General features: G+C 43.1%; 3 protein-coding genes across 9 annotated transcripts; 2 read left to right on the forward strand and 1 right to left on the reverse strand.

Annotated features, from left to right (window-relative positions):
- The first annotated feature begins 1,467 nt into the window (after nucleotides 1-1,467).
- LOC114867202 (uncharacterized) lies at nucleotides 1,468-7,662 on the forward strand. 2 transcript variants are annotated; one of them, XM_029169682.3, is made up of 8 exons: nucleotides 1,468-1,626; nucleotides 3,013-3,122; nucleotides 3,303-3,387; nucleotides 3,473-3,668; nucleotides 4,008-5,083; nucleotides 5,192-5,991; nucleotides 6,217-6,420; nucleotides 6,498-7,662. In XM_029169682.3, the coding sequence occupies exons 1-8, from the start codon at nucleotides 1,484-1,486 to the stop codon at nucleotides 6,740-6,742; spliced, it is 2,859 nt and encodes a 952-aa protein (XP_029025515.1). In that variant the 5' UTR covers nucleotides 1,468-1,483; the 3' UTR covers nucleotides 6,743-7,662. The 2 variants fall into 2 exon arrangements, with proteins under 2 accessions (XP_029025515.1, XP_029025524.1); XM_029169691.3 differs by lacking the exon at nucleotides 1,468-1,626 and adding an exon at nucleotides 1,676-2,048.
- Nucleotides 7,649-11,334, reverse strand: LOC114867235 (butyrophilin subfamily 1 member A1-like). Of its 2 annotated transcripts, none has more exons than XM_055502420.1 (9): nucleotides 11,106-11,334; nucleotides 10,918-10,983; nucleotides 10,326-10,691; nucleotides 9,961-10,233; nucleotides 9,791-9,868; nucleotides 9,595-9,636; nucleotides 9,463-9,492; nucleotides 9,310-9,348; nucleotides 7,649-9,228 (listed from the first exon to the last, which is right to left on the reverse strand). In XM_055502420.1, the coding sequence occupies exons 1-9, from the start codon at nucleotides 11,107-11,109 to the stop codon at nucleotides 8,630-8,632; spliced, it is 1,497 nt and encodes a 498-aa protein (XP_055358395.1). In that variant the 5' UTR covers nucleotides 11,110-11,334; the 3' UTR covers nucleotides 7,649-8,629. The 2 variants fall into 2 exon arrangements, with proteins under 2 accessions (XP_055358395.1, XP_029025576.1); XM_029169743.3 differs by having other exon boundaries at nucleotides 9,310-9,354; nucleotides 11,106-11,329.
- A 965-nt stretch (nucleotides 11,335-12,299) lies between these two features.
- Nucleotides 12,300-16,986, forward strand: mfsd8 (major facilitator superfamily domain containing 8). 5 transcript variants are annotated; one of them, XM_055502416.1, is made up of 13 exons: nucleotides 12,300-12,730; nucleotides 12,927-13,009; nucleotides 13,262-13,305; nucleotides 13,564-13,804; nucleotides 13,885-13,998; nucleotides 14,107-14,251; nucleotides 14,416-14,474; nucleotides 14,636-14,747; nucleotides 14,861-14,995; nucleotides 15,370-15,473; nucleotides 15,663-15,889; nucleotides 15,999-16,116; nucleotides 16,823-16,986. In XM_055502416.1, exons 1-13 carry the CDS (start codon nucleotides 12,672-12,674, stop codon nucleotides 16,855-16,857), a joined length of 1,476 nt encoding a protein of 491 aa, XP_055358391.1. In that variant the 5' UTR covers nucleotides 12,300-12,671; the 3' UTR covers nucleotides 16,858-16,986. The 5 variants fall into 5 exon arrangements, with proteins under 5 accessions (XP_055358391.1, XP_055358390.1, XP_055358388.1 ...); XM_055502415.1 differs by having other exon boundaries at nucleotides 14,639-14,747; nucleotides 15,999-16,353; nucleotides 16,415-16,986; XM_055502413.1 differs by having other exon boundaries at nucleotides 12,301-12,730; nucleotides 15,999-16,353; nucleotides 16,415-16,986.
- Nucleotides 16,987-17,062: the final 76 nt, after the last annotated feature.

Genomic DNA, 17,062 nt, shown 5'->3' on the forward strand with positions numbered 1-17,062 from the left:
TTATTTATTTGGTAATGTTGTATTTACTCATTTTCTAATTTATTCCCAAGCTTTCTTCTGATAGACCCTGTAGGATGCACTTCATAGCAATGGTGCTGACCTGATTCTAAATAACCTACTTAGTTGCAAACAGATCTTTCTTGTTAGTATCACTTGACTTTTCAGACTTTTGTTGCTTCTGTTTCAGATTTTATGACATATTGTTTTCATCTATTTCAAAGTTACCCAGTAGTTTACATAAGTGTTCTATGTGCATAGAATGGGATGCATGAACTGCATCCTTATTTAATTCCTGACATTTTCCATCTCTCCTCCTCCTAATGGCCACAACAGAAATAAGATTTTACTTTGTATGACATGACTGAGTAACTGTGTTGTTGTTGTTTACGCTTTTATAAATTGAATAAGGAGCATTGGTTAAAGAAATGTGACGAAGTAGGTTGATGACTCAGCTCCTGAATAAGTAGTTTAAAAGCTGGTTGAGAAAAGTGGTGCCTTTTTAGATTAACAGCACCATTTAATGCTCCAGTACAGCTGCTCATTGGTCACATGAACCTGTTGTGCTGGACAGGCCACCACTAACTTAATGATTAATGATTTGCTGTATTTGTTATCTGACATTAAATGAGTAGATAATACTGTAAAATAGAAAAATTAAGCAAAGAAAAGGTGGTTCCAAAAACTGAATCAATGTCAACCTAGTGTTAAGCATTCAGATCATATACTTTAGAAAAAGCAATAAAAAAACAACATTCAAAATGGTACTAACCTTAAATATCAGCTCAAACCTTCTTTTCTGCAGATATATACAAAAAACATTTATAAATGTATTATTGGATTAACACATCTGCTATATTATACTGTATATTGATTATTGTGCTGATATAACACATTGATGACAGACAGAATTACGGACAGATAGGTCATTCCAGGAGAATATCCACAAATAGTAATATATATTGATAACAAATAGTTATTTGCAATATTACTATATATTATAAACCAATGGAATAAACTATATTTTATAATTAATGCATTTAGTCTGTTAATATACATGAAACGTAATAAAACACTATAATTGTTTAATAAATGTATCATTGGTAGCAGCAAAGTGGACTTGTGATTATTAATGTTAAAATGTAGAGAAACTGTCTGAGAAACTATTTTTTTCGAATAGTGATTCCTCAAAGCTGAGTAAAATGTATATAAGGGTCCAATGTAGGTGTTAACATTGGACCAGATCCTGATCGGAGCGTCTGTGTGCCCTAATACTTTCAACATAAATATAAACGGTATAATGAAGTGTATTGCTAGAAAGAGGCGTTTGAAGACGAAAGAGAACTAAAAAATATAGAAATAAATAACTTTTAAATCACGCTTTAGTGACTCGGTGCGCGGATGAATTGTGTATGTGGAGGATGGAGTAGCTCTCTGTTTGGGTGCTCCCCATTTTACCATTAGAACCCCAAAGGATGTTGTGCACATGCGCGTTGTGCAATCTACCGTAGCGCGAGCGGTAGCAAAGGGAGTCCTAATGGCGGAGAATGTACGCTCGCCTTTTGACTACCGGGAGCCACCGACTCTCGACAGCGACGGGGATGGGAGCAAACCGCCGCCGCCACGGGGGTGAGTGAGCCCGGCGATCCTCCGCTTCGCCCGGCGTTTAAACCCCCGCCAGAGATTTGTGCACAAAACTGCACGGGGACGCACGCGCCGCCGCGACCGTGCACATACGTCTAGTTAACGTTAGGAGCCTTTATTCGCGTGCATGATTTCAGCGCTTTTGCAGAAAACGGAGCAGGAAGCGCGCTGTTTTCGCCGGGGCTTCGGCCGCAGCTGTCGTGAGGCGGGGGGGGGGGGCGCGTCTCTCCTCGCCCCGGCTCGCCTTTCATCTCCAGCCTGTGGATTTTGATGTTTTGACGGCACACAAGTCCGCCGTTAGCCACCAGAAGCTAACAAGCTAGCGGGGGTTTAGCATTCGCGTTAGCATGCGAGCAGCAGGACTCATCTGCGCGAGCTGGCTGATCACCGGGCTGCCCGCTGTCACTGTGCGTGTCTGTGTTGGTAGACTGCACATCGCCACACACGTGTGTTGCCAATGTTCGCTGTTATTGTGCTCTCGAGCCCACGGACCCGATGGAACCCTTGATCCAGACTCGTGGCTTGTTTGGCCACGAGTAAACAAAGTTGCTGACCGCGTCCAAAATGCTACCGGCAACAGCCGCTGTCGCGTGGCTCCGTGGACGAGACACGCGTAGTCCGTGGGATCGGTCCTGTGTATGAGCATATATAGAGCCTGGCGCGTCTGAATAGAGGGGTGGGGCCGACATAAGTATAGCGATTAAAACCCTAATGATGACTGAGATTATAGTCGGCAGAACAGGAGCGCCTTTAAAGTGGATCACATCAACCTCCCATTTATTTTCTTTCCCTGTGGCAGATCTGTGACTCGATATCGCCTGGTTTCCCCACAGCTACATCTGCAGCAAGCAAATGATCAGTAACGTGCTGAATTATTTCCGCTTAGCTTATGGCAGCTGGACATTTCGCCTCTGATTAAAGTTGGTGGGGAACTTCATATAGGACTGAACTAGTGGCTTGTGACTAGATGTCGGAGGCTTAGCTGCAGTTAAGTGTTTTTGTTACCGTTACTGTTTTATGACAAACATAACCTGTCTGTGTTTTAGATTAACCCATTTCTGACTGGGGCTTATAACAATGTAGGTTATACCATAACAAGTTCCCATGAGGATTTCTTGTCAAATCAAATATGTGTAATGGTAAAATAACAACCATGCTACTCCATCAGTGATAAGTAATTTCTAGTCTTATTGTATTTGTAGATGAGTCACCACCTGATGTCATCAGACTGAAATAATTCTTTGCCTCGGGCATAATGCGTTCAGTGAATTTCAGCTGTCCCCCACCAAGACACTCACCTGGGGGAACCCTCACGCTTAGCACTCAGCTCTGTCAGAATGTGCTGTTACTCCTGGTTTTTGTTTCTTGCAGACGCGTGTGTGGGAGAAAAAGGAAGGGGACACCTGTGAAGGTGTGCGACAGGGCGTATGTGACAGAAGATGAAGAGGAGGAGAGCATGTCAGAACACAGCTACAGCCCTGGTATTTATAGATGTACACACATGTTACCTCCTGCTTTTGATGTTGGTTGCTTCACTCTCATGCTTATTGAAAACAGGTTTACGATAGTTGTACTTAACAGCATATTGTTGCAAAAACATACACTTTCTTGTATAAAGCCTGTGGTTGTATATGAATCTGCTTTACATCTTACTTTCCCAGGTGATGGCCAGTATCCAGAGGGTGCAGAAGACCGTCTCGCTCCACCTGGCAGTCCCTACTACCTGCCTGATCCCAGTCAGCTCTGGTAAGAAGCACTGCTACCGTAGCAACCACGCTCTGACACAGTAATCTCTGTGATGCAGGTTACTGAAGTTACCCTATGTTGACAGTGTGCCAGAGTTGGGGGAGGAGGGAGCGAGCGGTGTTCGCGGGCCCGTGCTCTTCCATCCACCTCCCAATTGTCGAATTCGAGAAGTCCACTGCGGGACCCAAGTGCGTCTGGTTGTCATAGCAATCCGAGACATCGCCAAAGGGGAAGAGATCACAGTGGACTACAGTCTAACTGACTGGGGCGAGAATGCATTGGTGAGCAGCTCACACAAACCAAACGAACAGTAAATCCCATGAAATGACAAGGCCTGTTTCCAGTATTGGCTGTGAAGCTGTGCCTTTGTTGTCCAGAACCTATTTAAAACACACTGAGCCACCGTGTTACACATGCTGACATGTTGCTTTATCACCATGGACCTAGCTATTGTAGTGTAGTTAATCCCAATTACACCGTCTGCTGCCAGAATAACAAGCGCACAAAAAGCATGGCTGAAAATGGTCTCTTCGGTGCTAAGTGATCATATCAGTTTTAATCTACAGAACATTTTTAAATGTTGGTTAAGAAAGTAATAAACCTATTGTATTTCTCCTCAGGAGGATGAAGCTGGACCCCACCCACTGTCCCTTGCTGTTTCTGATTACCTTACCCCTTCCTGGTCACTGTCTCCCTCATCCTCCCCACTCACCCACTCTGAACCCAGTGACTCAGATCGCGAGGAGGATGAAGAGGAGGAAGATGATGATGACGACGACGACGACGATGAAGAAGAGGAAATTGAGGAGTTGAGAGGCCGAATGCTTCGTCGCCGCAAGAAGCGCAAGATGCCGGCAGCTGTCAATTCAAAGAAGAAGAGCACACCCACGTCCACTAGAGGACCTGGGCGCCCTTGCTCCTCCTTTTCAAGGCCAGTGCCTGTTGCACCCCCGGTCAGATCCCAGTCACAGCCCCCAGTAGGTTCCCTAGCTCCCCCCACCACCAACATCAACAATAACATTAACATAAACATTGGCAGCTCCAGCGGTGCCACCATGAGCCGGCGGCAGCACTGCCCGTACTGTGGCCGTCACTACCGCTCTTTGGCCCGGCACCTGGAGAAACACCACGCCAACCAGCCTGAGGTCCGGACAGCCATGGAGCTGGCACACCTGCACACACACAGCTCTTCAAACGGCAGCTCCTCACATCCCCAACCCTCATCCTCGTCCTCTGCCTCGGCTACTCACAGCCATTCCTTCGCCGTTCCTCAGCCCTCTCCCTCCAACCCAGCGCCGCCGTCGCTTTTCCCCAGGAAGAAGGAATCGCCGACTACCCGCTCGAGTGCAGGGGGCGTCTCCTTCTCCCTCTCGTTGTCGCCACCTTCTTCAACTCAGCTCACACCCTCCAAGAAGGCGCCAAGCTTACCACTGCCTGCCACAAAAAAGCCCACACCCCCGATGGTGGCACGAGTAAAGAGCCCATCACCGCCTCCTCCATCTCCTCCCAAAAGAGGACGGAGGATGAAGAGAGAGAAGCAGGAGGAGCCGCCGCAGAAGTTGGAGAGCCCGAGAGGTCAAGAGGAGCTGGCTCCACCTCCTACCCCAGAACCAGATATAGATCCGGAAGAAGATCTGGATTTGAGTGGAGATGGGGAAGATGATGCACCAGAGGAGAAGAATGGAGAGACTGTAAGGTAATAGATGAATTTGATGTTGATCATGTTACTGATGATTTAATCCGTTTTGATAGTCTTTTTTTTTAGCCTGGTATTCAACGTATTTTCTCACTCTCTGATTTGCAGCACACAAAGACACCACATGTCTCCATTGCTGTCTTCCCTCTCCTGTCTGGTGGTTTACCTCCGCCACCAGCAGCATTCCTCTTTCATGTCTTTAACCCGCTCGCCTCACTCTGCCGAGGCCTGGCGTCTGCTCTGCCATTCCAGCCTCTCGCTCCTCATCCTCTACAACCGCCACAGAGAGTGTGAGGTAGCCAAGCTCACTATCCAGGACTACCGCAACCGTACCACCCCTCAGGCCAGCTCCAGCACGAACCCCCCCACTGGCATGGAAGCCCTCCTGTCCCCCTTTGAACGTCATGTGCTTTGTCACCTCCCACGGGCGGGTGTTTTAGGCAAGCGCGGTCGCATCCAGCCGCTTATTCTCCCACCACACTGTGAATCCTGCCTGGATATGCTTCTTCAAACCAGCCCGAACGTGGGCGTGGACCCAGACAGCCCCTATGTCTTCTCCAGACCATACCACTCTCCTGCCACCCCTCTCCGTGGCACAGACCTTCTAAGGAACCTGGCACGATCCAGCGGGGCAAAAAACCCGGGATCACTGACAGCGACGCGCGTGCGACGACAAGTAGCCATCCTCACCCAGTTGCTGCTATTAGAGGAGGGTGAGGGCCAGGGTGGCGCTACCAAATGTCTGGAGGAGTTTTTAGAGCGGGAGTACCACGTGACCCAGAACTGCTCCACTATCGTGCGTGATCCTGCACTGATGGGCCGTGTGGGACGTGTTGTTCTTTATGGAGAGAGGGAGGGTGTGCTCTTCAGAGGGATGAGCCTGCAGCACATCTGCCTGGAGCTGGATGGTGAGGGGCTTAACATTACAATATCTTTTAAATGCCTGGGTCCAGCAGCAGTTTGTTCAGCTTACTGTGATGAGCATAGTGCAGCCTATCCTGTAAATATTGTAGCAGTAATCTTAAAATGGATACGCGTCCTATTAGAAAGGCATCTTTTTAATGCCTCCTAAATGACTTGTACAGCACCATATAACAACATACAACAACATGTTGTGTGACTCTGTTCTATAGTGATGTCTGGAAACTCAGGAGACTCCTTTTCGGAAGACTCTGAGGCTGAAGAAGAGAAGGAGGAAACTAAGGAGAAATCTGAGGTGTTGGTGAAGAAGAAGGGACCTGGACGGCCACCACGTAAGAAGAGAGCCCCAGTTCCTTCTCCTGTTAGCCCATCTGTAGCTAATGCGCATAAGAGGAGATGTGTTCCACCCAAATCAGGTAAATCAGGTAAATTAAAGGCTTTTTGCAAAGATAAATGTCGTGCTTTTGGTAACACGTGATCCTCCGTGTCACAGGGAAGCGCGGTGTGTTGAAGCGTCCCTGGTCAGAGGCGGAGCGTGTAGCAGTAGAGACTCACCTGAACAGAAACCTCATGGAGCTGCGGGTCCCCGCGAAGGCCGACTGCGAGCGCTGCCTCGAGCTCTGCCCCCTGCTAGTGAGCAACCAGCGAGACTGGAGGGCAATCAAGTTCTACGTCCACAATCGCATCCAGCTGCTGAAGAAGCAGGAGAGGAGGGAAAGCGCCGCGGCAGTCTGTTAGAGCAGAGGCACAGACGACCAAAATGTGTAAACTAGTACCAGCAATCGCGGTCAAGAGAAAACTCTTGGTCATGGTGGAGAGCAGCTTCTTTTTTCATTTCATTATTGGGTGCCGTACCTGACGTTGGGTGCATTCCTGGACTCATCACCCTGGTCATAAGGGAGTAGTGTAATAAAAGTGACTAAGCTAAGAAAACAGAAGGATGTTCCAGTTGAGGATCATTCGTATTCAGTGTTGGGTGTGTCTTTGTGTGTGTGTGAATGTATGAGTTCAGGCAGGTAAGTGAACGCTATTTAAAGGTTATTTTATGTTATTACCTAGTTGACGGTGAAGAGCGTTAGATGTGGAAGAGAGACCATGACACGCGGCTTGGGAGAGCTGAGCTCCACCAGGACGAGCTACTGCCTCCGGTCCTGCTAGCGTTCGCTGCCGTCGATGGCTGATGACCAAACATTAACTTGCAAAGCTTTGGAGAAAGAAATGTGAAACGGAGACTGGTATGAACCTGTACAGTTTGTCTTTGACATTGACTGGCATTGAGCCCCCAACCTACAAAAATCCAACTGACAAACGTATTAAAGACATGCAAAGTTTGGGACTGATGCACCTGTGAAGTGTTTTTTCATACCTCTATGTCATGATCATAGGCAGTCTAGTATGCACGCCTACTTGATTTGTTTTGCATATCATGATTTTCAAACTAATTTTATTTCAGAATCAAGCATATGGTCTTATCCACACTGTAAATACTACGTAATCTATGAAAATTATACATTAGTGATTACAAAGTTGGTATTGTGTTGTGTACATACTGTAAATACTACCTGTACTTATTAAAGTGTATGACATTTTGCTGAGTCTTACTAAAATTCTGTATGCAGAGATAAAAAAAACATGACAAATAAATCCAGGAACACTGATCAATTAACTTTATTATTAAAGTACAGTTGTTTGATATTTAAACATCTGTTCATTCACAATAAAAAAAAGCAAGTTGACGACCAATAATCCTTAGAAAGATTAATTACTGTACTGGGTTCAGTTATGAAGCTGCCTCTGCAGATGTCACATCCATTGTTTGCATTAGTTCACAATACACATGTTCAACAGTAATCAGTGCTTTTGTCAGACTTGGGAAATTATAGAGAAACAGAGTCTGTTACAGAAAATAACACAAAACAAATAACATAAAACAAATATAAAGTACAATGATACTAACAAAAGCATCACCATTAGCAACACAAGGAATCTGGATTTCTCCCTGCTACGGGAGGGAGTGGAGTCCTGTAGTTTCAGATTGATTCAACTTCATTGTCCAACAGAAGTTTGATACTTAGTGTAAATATCATTGTAAACTTTACCCACTTGTATAAATGAATTAAAACAGTTCAATTAAAAAATGTACAAAAGAAGACTTTTATAAAAGTAAAGCACCAAACTGTGTGCATGTAAAAACAACACTGATTTAAAGAGATAAAGAAAATAGTGTTCTAACTTTTTAGAATCTGAACGTGAATATGTTCCTATGTGGATCCTACTCCTCCTTCAGCCCGATCAGAAACACACAAAAAAAGAAAGACACAATCACAGAACATGATATCAGACGTAACCACAAGGCTACAGGAACGTTTTCTGGATACATGCTTATTGTCTATTTATTATTACTATGAGGTAATGAATATACAGCAGCCAGTTAGTACCAATACTGCACAGTGTGCAGTATAACAACTCTTCTGGCACTGCCCAATAGAATGGAGTCCGATTTTTAATAGTTCAGGTTTAACAGCGTAAAATTCAACTGGTCCCAATTGTGGAAATGTACTGCCATTAAAAAAGTTTAAATTTATTTTTTCTATACTGGTACAACATGAGTTGTCCCAGATGATTTTAAGATGCAGGCCCTGCAGATGTTGATTGTACCGAGTTCACCTCATCACTGTGTGTGCCCTCCACTGGCTTCTGTAGTATTTCCATAGGGGCTTTGTCACCATTACCAGGATTGAACAGTGGAAAGACTCCCCCCTTGAACTGAACGTTTAAAGAGCCAATGAGGCTTTTGGCATCCACATTATAAAAGGAAAGTTCTCCTCCAGCATAATTCAGATAAACACCAAGTGTCTGCGGTCTGGAAACAACAGGCAGCAACACTTTCGGTTCTGTGCTGAACTGAAAGCTTTCTACCCTGTCAGGAGAAGAGGACAGGAACCAGAAACCGTTTGATGCGGTTGGGGGAATATCAGGCTGCTCAGAAAAGCTAGTTGCACTCGTAACTCCTACCCACCAAGACTGTTTGAGGCCTACATGTATATCTTCCTTGCCCAAAGAAACCTCCCAGTAGTGCTGTCCAGAGGAGAAGCCATCCTTCCCTCTGATAGCGGTGAGACAGGTAACATTTGACCCATCAGGAAAGGAATGACCTGCATCTCTTACTTTACAGTTCCTGATGGTGAGATATGGACGATTCTCACTGTCAAACGTCACATTTACTGTTAAAAAGGGAAACTGAGATTAGAATAAAATCAATAACAGTCAGCCCAGTGTGGTTCAGTGACTAAGAGTGGGATTACCGTAATGCTTGGTAGCCTCTGCCAAGGTTGTTGGCTTAACTGTAACTGAACAAGAACAGGGAACATGAGCCTTTATTTGCTGTGACTTTTTTGCTGTGAAGTTGTTGCAGTTTGCAGTTCATATTTTGAACAATGACAGAGCAAATCACTTACCTTCTAGTAAAGGCGCTGTTAAATCCACCTCTAAAAAAAAACAAAAAAAAACACAAATAAATGTAATTATTTTATTATGAATGGTATTCATTAAATAATTTCTTCGATGTAACCTGTTTCCGTTTTTCTGACCTTCAGCTGGAATTCTCTTTGATTTCAGCCTTTTAAACAGAGCTGTAACAACAAATTTATTTGTGTTCTTTTACTTTTGTTAAAAAATTAGAAACATTTTGAAATTGCTGGTGGCCATTTGAATTAGGTTTATGACCTAAAAGTATAAATTGGACTGATTATTTCATTGTTATTGTGTATGACAGTGAATGCTTACCTTTCCTCTTATAGTACAGCAGCCCAGCTAAAGCTACTATGAGCAGTATAGCGAAGGCCACCCATCCAGCTAAAGAGCCTGAATACAAATAAAAGGAAGATTTTGTGGCTGGTTTAAAGCACAAAGAATGAACACATCACATGCTATTACACATGTAAGTAAGTCTCTACCTGCAGACTCAGGAGGACTTCCCAGGTGCACGCTGGCCACCTTCCCCTCCACAGAGCAGGAGACCTCAGAGGAGCTAGGCACCAGGAGCCAGCTGTGGACTGACATCAGGCCAGAGGAACGTTCACTGTAGTCAAGGTGTTTCGGGTTCAGATCCTGCTTCTGGTCAAACCATCGGAGCTGAGGCTTTGGATACCAGCCTGCAGACTCACAGCTTACGTTCACCTCGTCCCTATCTCTCCAGTCTACTGAAAGGAAAGGTTGAGCTCCAATTCCTTCAAGGGGAACAGAGGGGAAAGGTTAGGAACCATTTTAAGGTGGAGGTTTAAGAATCTTTTTGTATTTTCTCCACTTTCATATCACTCACCTATCACAGAGAGGCTGATACTTGCTTTGTCATAACCCTTGTCACTGCTGATGTAACAAGTATATTCTCCTGCATCCGTGACTGTGACATTGCCCAAGCTCAGACTCACATCACCTGTCTTCAATCCACCAGATGTTGCATCCTTTAAACCAAAGGAGACTCTCCCATTGTACTGAGCGTCCTGTGATGCAGTCAAATTCTGAGCCTGGTAAAGTATAATTGGGGTGTCAAAGTTTTCACTGCGGTACCAGCGGACCTCCAGACCCTCTGCATTTTGTGGTGGATTGAGCCAGCATGGTAATGTGGTTGTGCGCCCGTGGTGCACCGAGACAGGGGACAGAACCAAAACCACAAAGCTTTCTGAAACTGTAACAGACAACCAGGGGTAAGTGAAAGTTCACATAAAAGAGCTTTTTTAATATGACCCTGTACTGTATAATGCAGCATGTCTGTGTATATAAAAAATATAAAATATTTTTATGGTAATTTTATTTTTAGCTTATGATGTGATGTATGAGACATTAAAAGTTAATTTATATTTTCAATGGTTTTATGTTTATTCACCTGCTAATATGTACGTAATTAAACTTACCTGGAGCAGCCTTCGACAGAGACGCACAGAGACCCGCCAAAATGTACACAGATAAGCTGTGTACACCTGTAAAACCAGACAAACGCCCTATGAATTACACCACGCATTCATGCGGGGGTAAACAATAAAATAGCATGCACATTAAACACGAGCACTGATTTATGGTGCTAACTGAAAGGAAAACCTACCCATTCTGGACAACGTGCTCCTGGAAGAAGTCCTTCGTGCAACTCGAGCTGTGATGTTGAAATCAGGACGTAGCTCAGATCCGTTTGTACGCAAAGATTTCAGATTCGGTGCTTTTTTGTGTGAATTTAGGACCGTGGGCAAAACGAACAGCCCCTCTGTCAGAAGAATAGCGCCTAAAATGTACTTTCACTTTCACTTTTAAGAAACACCAGATGGCAGCGTAGTTACATCTCTGCCAGGGAAGCATTTACAGGAAATGCTTACAGCACAGCAGACTAGGAACTCTGGGCTATTCCAATTACAATTTATGCATCTATTTATAGAACATACTCATCTATATTAACATCTATATTTTAAAGGAATAAGGGGCCAAAACAAACTACATTTGGAGGATGTTAGAGGACATTTGGAGGACATTATAGGACCAAAGTGTTCTCTGAGAACAAGGCAAGAAACACATTCTTTGAATCAGATGTTTGGGGTGTCACCTGGAACAGCCAATGAGATAATAGGGGTGACGGGTGCCACCCTGGGAGACCCCTTTGGCCAAGCCCCTGGTACAGTAAGCTTCTAAAATCTACCAGAACTTCTTGGACTGAGCTGAAGAAAAGGGCTGCAAAAACAGACATCTCTCTCCATTAAATAGGCGAGTCATCAGCGCTGATCTTGGACACAAAAGGCGGAATTAACCCAGTCATGGATCACAGGTGATTTCCAGGTTGTCAGGGCTGACAGAGGAATCATCCTTAATTAATAAGTTCCTTTTTTGTTGAGCTTGTATGCCTTCAAATAATGTAACTGCAGATGTTACAATTTGTGTTGTTGCTGGTTTAATGTGTAGTTCATTAGCATTAATTTTATTTATATATGTTCCAGTATGTGCAGATGTGTTGCTCTATGTTGTTTATTCTCTTCTCTGATTCATAGGAGATGTTTGTGTTTTTAAGGTCTTGACCTCTCAAGTCATGTTTTTATTTTCCGTTATTCACTCAGCTTTTCATTTTGTTATTAATAAATGATCAGTGTATTATCTTATCACTTTAAATTGTTATTAAACTCATAAATGGAGCGGGTCCGGATGCTATTAGATGTGGTCTTCATAATTAAAAATAAAGAACAGATTTATTATATGTAACAAATGCTTAAATGTTGAATAAAACGCCGACTTTACCAACTTACAATTTTATCTTATTCTGAAAGGATCATCAACCGGAAGTTTACGTATAGGTCAGTCGGACCTGTTATTGTGGTCGGGTTAGACTTCTATTCTCAGCATTGGAAGCCTTTTGTGGAGTACTGTCGTTTATGGACGCCGGGTTTATGCTCTTAACTTGGGGGAATGTTGGGAATCTGTCTGGCTAATTTCGTACAGTAGAATGTGAAATGCTAGTTTGTGATGCTAGCTGGCGTTCACGCTAAGCTATAGCTTAGCTTGTTGGGCGCAGCTTTGCTGAGTTGTGGTATTAGCGCTAACACAGACCCTGTGCTAGTTGAGTAGACAACTGGTGAAGTTGTTTTACATCACACCAGCGGCGTATTTTTGCTGCATTGTTGCTCGAACAGAAATGCCTCAACTTGTCGACTCAGATGAGGCCACTCCGTTGCTCAGGGATGATGCCAGGAGGTGAGTGCAAAGTTCAACGGCCCCTGTTTCACTCGTTTACATTTAACGGTTTGCCGTAAAAGAGCATTGCTGCATGTTGTGCAAGCGCCCGCAACCCAGGCTGCTAACCAGGCATGGCATAGAAACCTTTGGATCGCATAGATTTGCTTTTATTGGCTCACTTTAATGACTTTCACTCACCTGTGCCCGTGTGCAGCGACCACCCCCAGAATGAAGATGACAGGAGTCGATGGAGGTCCATCAGAGTTATGTACTTCACCATGTTTCTCAGCAGCGTAGGTGAGATTTGTTAGAATTCCATAATGTGAGAGAGGATGTTTTTCAGGACGTTTCAGCCATCATAGGGACAAATGTATACAGAACCATCATCACCACGTTTGTCCTTTCCCAGCCAACCTATGTGTTTTGCCTTGCATGCTGTCACTGTAAGATGCACCTGGGTATCAGCCTGGCTTGTGTTTACTATATGATTCACATGTGACTGAGAATTTTACAGCCACTGAATCACAAATGTGTTATGCACTTTTTAAGGTTTCACCATTGTCATCACATCAATTTGGCCCTACTTGCAAAAGGTATGTATGTCTCACATTTTTTATGGTTATTGGTGGCTGGTGAATTTGAAATACTGTAGTAGAGTTTGTGTGTAGTGTGTAGTGTTGAGACCTAGCATGATTAACAGGAAATGAAATAAGATATAAATAGTTTAGGGATTTAGAAGAAGTACTGCACTTATTTCTCCCAAAGATGCCAAGCCAGAACCCAGCGAATGTCTCAAAAAGTGAATTAGAAGATGCTTGTGGTATATTAATTTCTACCTGTTTCTGATCTAGATCGATGAAAGTGCCGATGCCAGCTTCCTGGGATGGGTGGTGGCAGCCTATAGCCTCGGTCAGATGGTGGCCTCGCCCATTTTTGGCCTGTGGTCTAATAAACGACCACGCAGGGAGCCCCTGGTGTGCTCCATCTTCATCAACTTGGCAGCTAATATCTACTACGCCTACGTTTACTTACCCAAAACTAATAATAAGTATCACATGCTCATATCCAGGGTCTTCGTGGGCTTCGGAGCAGGTGATCGTGCTCTTCTAGTGCAATTTTATTTGAAAACTTGAAAACTTTTCCTAAAATTACTTTTGGTCTTTTCATGGCAGGCAATGTTGCTGTGGTGAGGTCTTATGTTGCTGGGGCAACTTCACTAAAGGAGAGAACTGGTGCCATGGCGAACATGAGTGCCTGTCAGGCCCTGGGTTTCATCCTGGGTCCAGGTAAACATGGCTGTATTTGGTTCAGTTTGTTTACACAGCGGACATGTCAGTGTAGTGTAAAGGTTATGGATTTTAGTGTTTAATTTATTTCATCTTTGAATATGTCAGCCTTGCAGGCAGGCCTGTCTTTCATTGGTGAACAAGGAGTGACAGTGAAGTTCATACAGCTGCAACTTAACATGTACACCGCTCCCGCTATACTGGCTGCAGCTTTTGGCCTCATCAACATCCTACTAGTTGTTCTTGTGCTGAGGTGAGACTGGACTCTGCACAAACACACACTGGATCTAGTTTTTGTGAAAACAACATATTCTGTTGTTGTTGCTTATATTAGTTAAGCAACACCTAATGTTTGCTATTTTTATTGCTCAACAATAATAGTACTGTTGTTGTTGTTGTTTTGGTTTCTATTAACAGAGAACACCACATTGACGACAATGGAAGACTCATTCGATCTATCAACTACACATCAGATGGTATACATTATTCATTTCTCTTTGTTATCATATATTTTGTTGAACACAAATGCAAAAAGACCTTATAAATATAGCAGCTTCAACATTTCTGTACATTTCTCACCTTCAACTCACCCACTCCTGGTGTTGATGCCTTGTTTTTTTTGTTTATTCTTCATCAGCAGATAGTTTTGATGCCAGTGAGGAGGCAGAAGAAAGCATCGACCATGCAGCAGTCCTGACTTCCAATGTGCTCTTCTTCATCGTCATGTTCATCTTTGCTGTCTTTGAAACGTAGGCTTTATCCAGACAAACTGTAGTCACGTTACAGTTCCACAATTTGTCTTTACTGTCACAAAATGTCTGCCATCGTTTAGTGAGATTTAATATGTTTTTTTCTTTTTTAGAATAGCCACCCCTTTGTCCATGGACATGTTTGCTTGGACGAGGAAAGAAGCTGTTTTGTATAACGGCATCATCATCTGTTGCATTGGATTTGAATCAATCTTGGTGTTCCTGGTTGTAAAGGTTGCCTCTAAAAGGTACTTCACGCATGTGTGTACTGTTTTATAATACATGCTTAGGCTGTCATGAGTTTAGTTGAAGAATGGCTTCAGTGATTTTTGAAATGCTTCCTATGCACTTTGTATGGAGGACTTGATATATGTTAATGGTGCTGACCAACCCTGTGTGTTTCCTTGATAAAATATGCATCCACCTGAAAAGCTTCTCCTTTTTGCACCACCTAAAATAGTTTTACTGTATTGTGTCAGTAGTTTGTGTAGCTACTGAAAGTGTATTAATATACTGTACTGTACGGTACATATACATTTAATGCCCTTGATGAACAACAGCAAGCATTTAAAAAATCACTACGTTTTCCTTTTAATATAGAACAATGTGTGTTTGCGTCCAGGTTTGGGGATCGTCCTGTGTTGCTAGTAGGTTTGGCCATTATATTCTGTGGCTTCTTTATTTTGCTTCCTTGGGGAAACCATTACCCCAAAATCCAGTGGGCAGGTATGAATCATTTAATAGCCACATATTGTTTCTGTGCCCTGTGCTAAAGTGATTTATAAATGAATTGAGTTTGGTGCTTTCTGTTTTATATAACTGAAATCATAAATTTTCTGTTTTGACATTTTGACTTAGGCCCTTTATAAGGTTTTAATTTGTGTCTGACACACTTTGGACTCTTCAACATTGCAGATGTCAAAAACAATTCTCTGGTCAGTCATCTGACTGGAGCCACCACAGCCTCCAACAGCTCTGTGGAGCCAACGGGTTGCCCGTATGAACAGACTTGGTGTCAGTATACGCCTGCTATACACCTAGCCCAATATATCTCATCTGACATTCTGATAGGCATTGGCTATCCCGCCTGCAATGTCATGTCCTACACTCTGTATTCCAAAATCCTTGGACCAACGCCTCAGGTAAGAAGCCTGTGAGGTACTAGTAAAGGAAAAATTATATGTTTGTCAAAATCCATGTATTATTTTGGAAGACCTTCTTAAAGGCTTTACTTTATTGTTCTTTCTTCAGGGTGTTTACATGGGATGGCTGACCGCTTCAGGCAGTGGGGCACGAACATTGGGTCCTGTCTTTGTCTCGCAGGTTTACACCATCCTGGGGCCCCGCTGGGCCTTTAGCCTCATCTGTGGTATGGTGCTGGGAGCCATCATCCTCCTCAGTTCACTTTATAACCGACTCATTGCCTTTTCTGTACGTCACGGAAGGATTATAGAGTAACACTTTGCACTGGAGAGACTAATGGCCATTAACTAATTTAGTTCTCACACATTAAATATTACAGTTGGCCAAGATTGATGCAAAAATGATAAATGTTGCTTATACTTAATCTAAAATGTTGCAACAGATAAACCTGTGAATTTAAATGGTGGGGACCAGGTTATTTCGCATAACCAAAGATGGATGCTTTGAACTGAGTTAAAATTAAGCTAAAACTGCAGTTGCACTTTCACTAGTTGTGAAATAAGCCATGTGACGCGTTTATATGGATGTATGGGGGTGTCTTGTAAGAGGTGGGTATGTGATTCTTTTTTTAAATCATCGAGTTACAAAAGAGACTGATTTATTGTAACTTAGAGCACAAGTTGTATGATATGATTACATTGTTGGTTTAAAAGACAAATTATATCTAAAATGCATAAATATACAGTATTTTTAAAACCTGAAGATATGAGAATGAAGATATTTTAGAATAATCATAATTTATTTCATGTCTGCATTTTAATAACAGAAAATATGCTGACTACTGTTACCCTACACATAGAGGGTATGACTTTTTACAGTAAATATTTACCATGTTTTTTTTTTCTTTCTTAACCTTAACATGTTTTCTGCAGAGATTCTCATTGAAGTGAGATTATCTGGAAGCTGAGACATGGCCTCAGTACTTCGAGTCGAAGCCTGTTGTTGTTACAATTACAGGTTGTTGTCTACTTGAAATAATTCATAGATTGATGCGGGACTGTATGTATAATTAAATGTGTGATGCATTAAACAGTGACACTTGTGTGTTTCCAATAAGTAAAAAAAGCTTTGTGTCAGAATGTTATCTTAAAGTCAGAAATGTAAACATGGAA

The sequence above is a fragment of the Betta splendens genome, chromosome 2 (assembly GCF_900634795.4).
Source record: "Betta splendens chromosome 2, fBetSpl5.4, whole genome shotgun sequence".
In the NCBI taxonomy this organism is placed as follows: domain Eukaryota; kingdom Metazoa; phylum Chordata; class Actinopteri; order Anabantiformes; family Osphronemidae; genus Betta; species Betta splendens.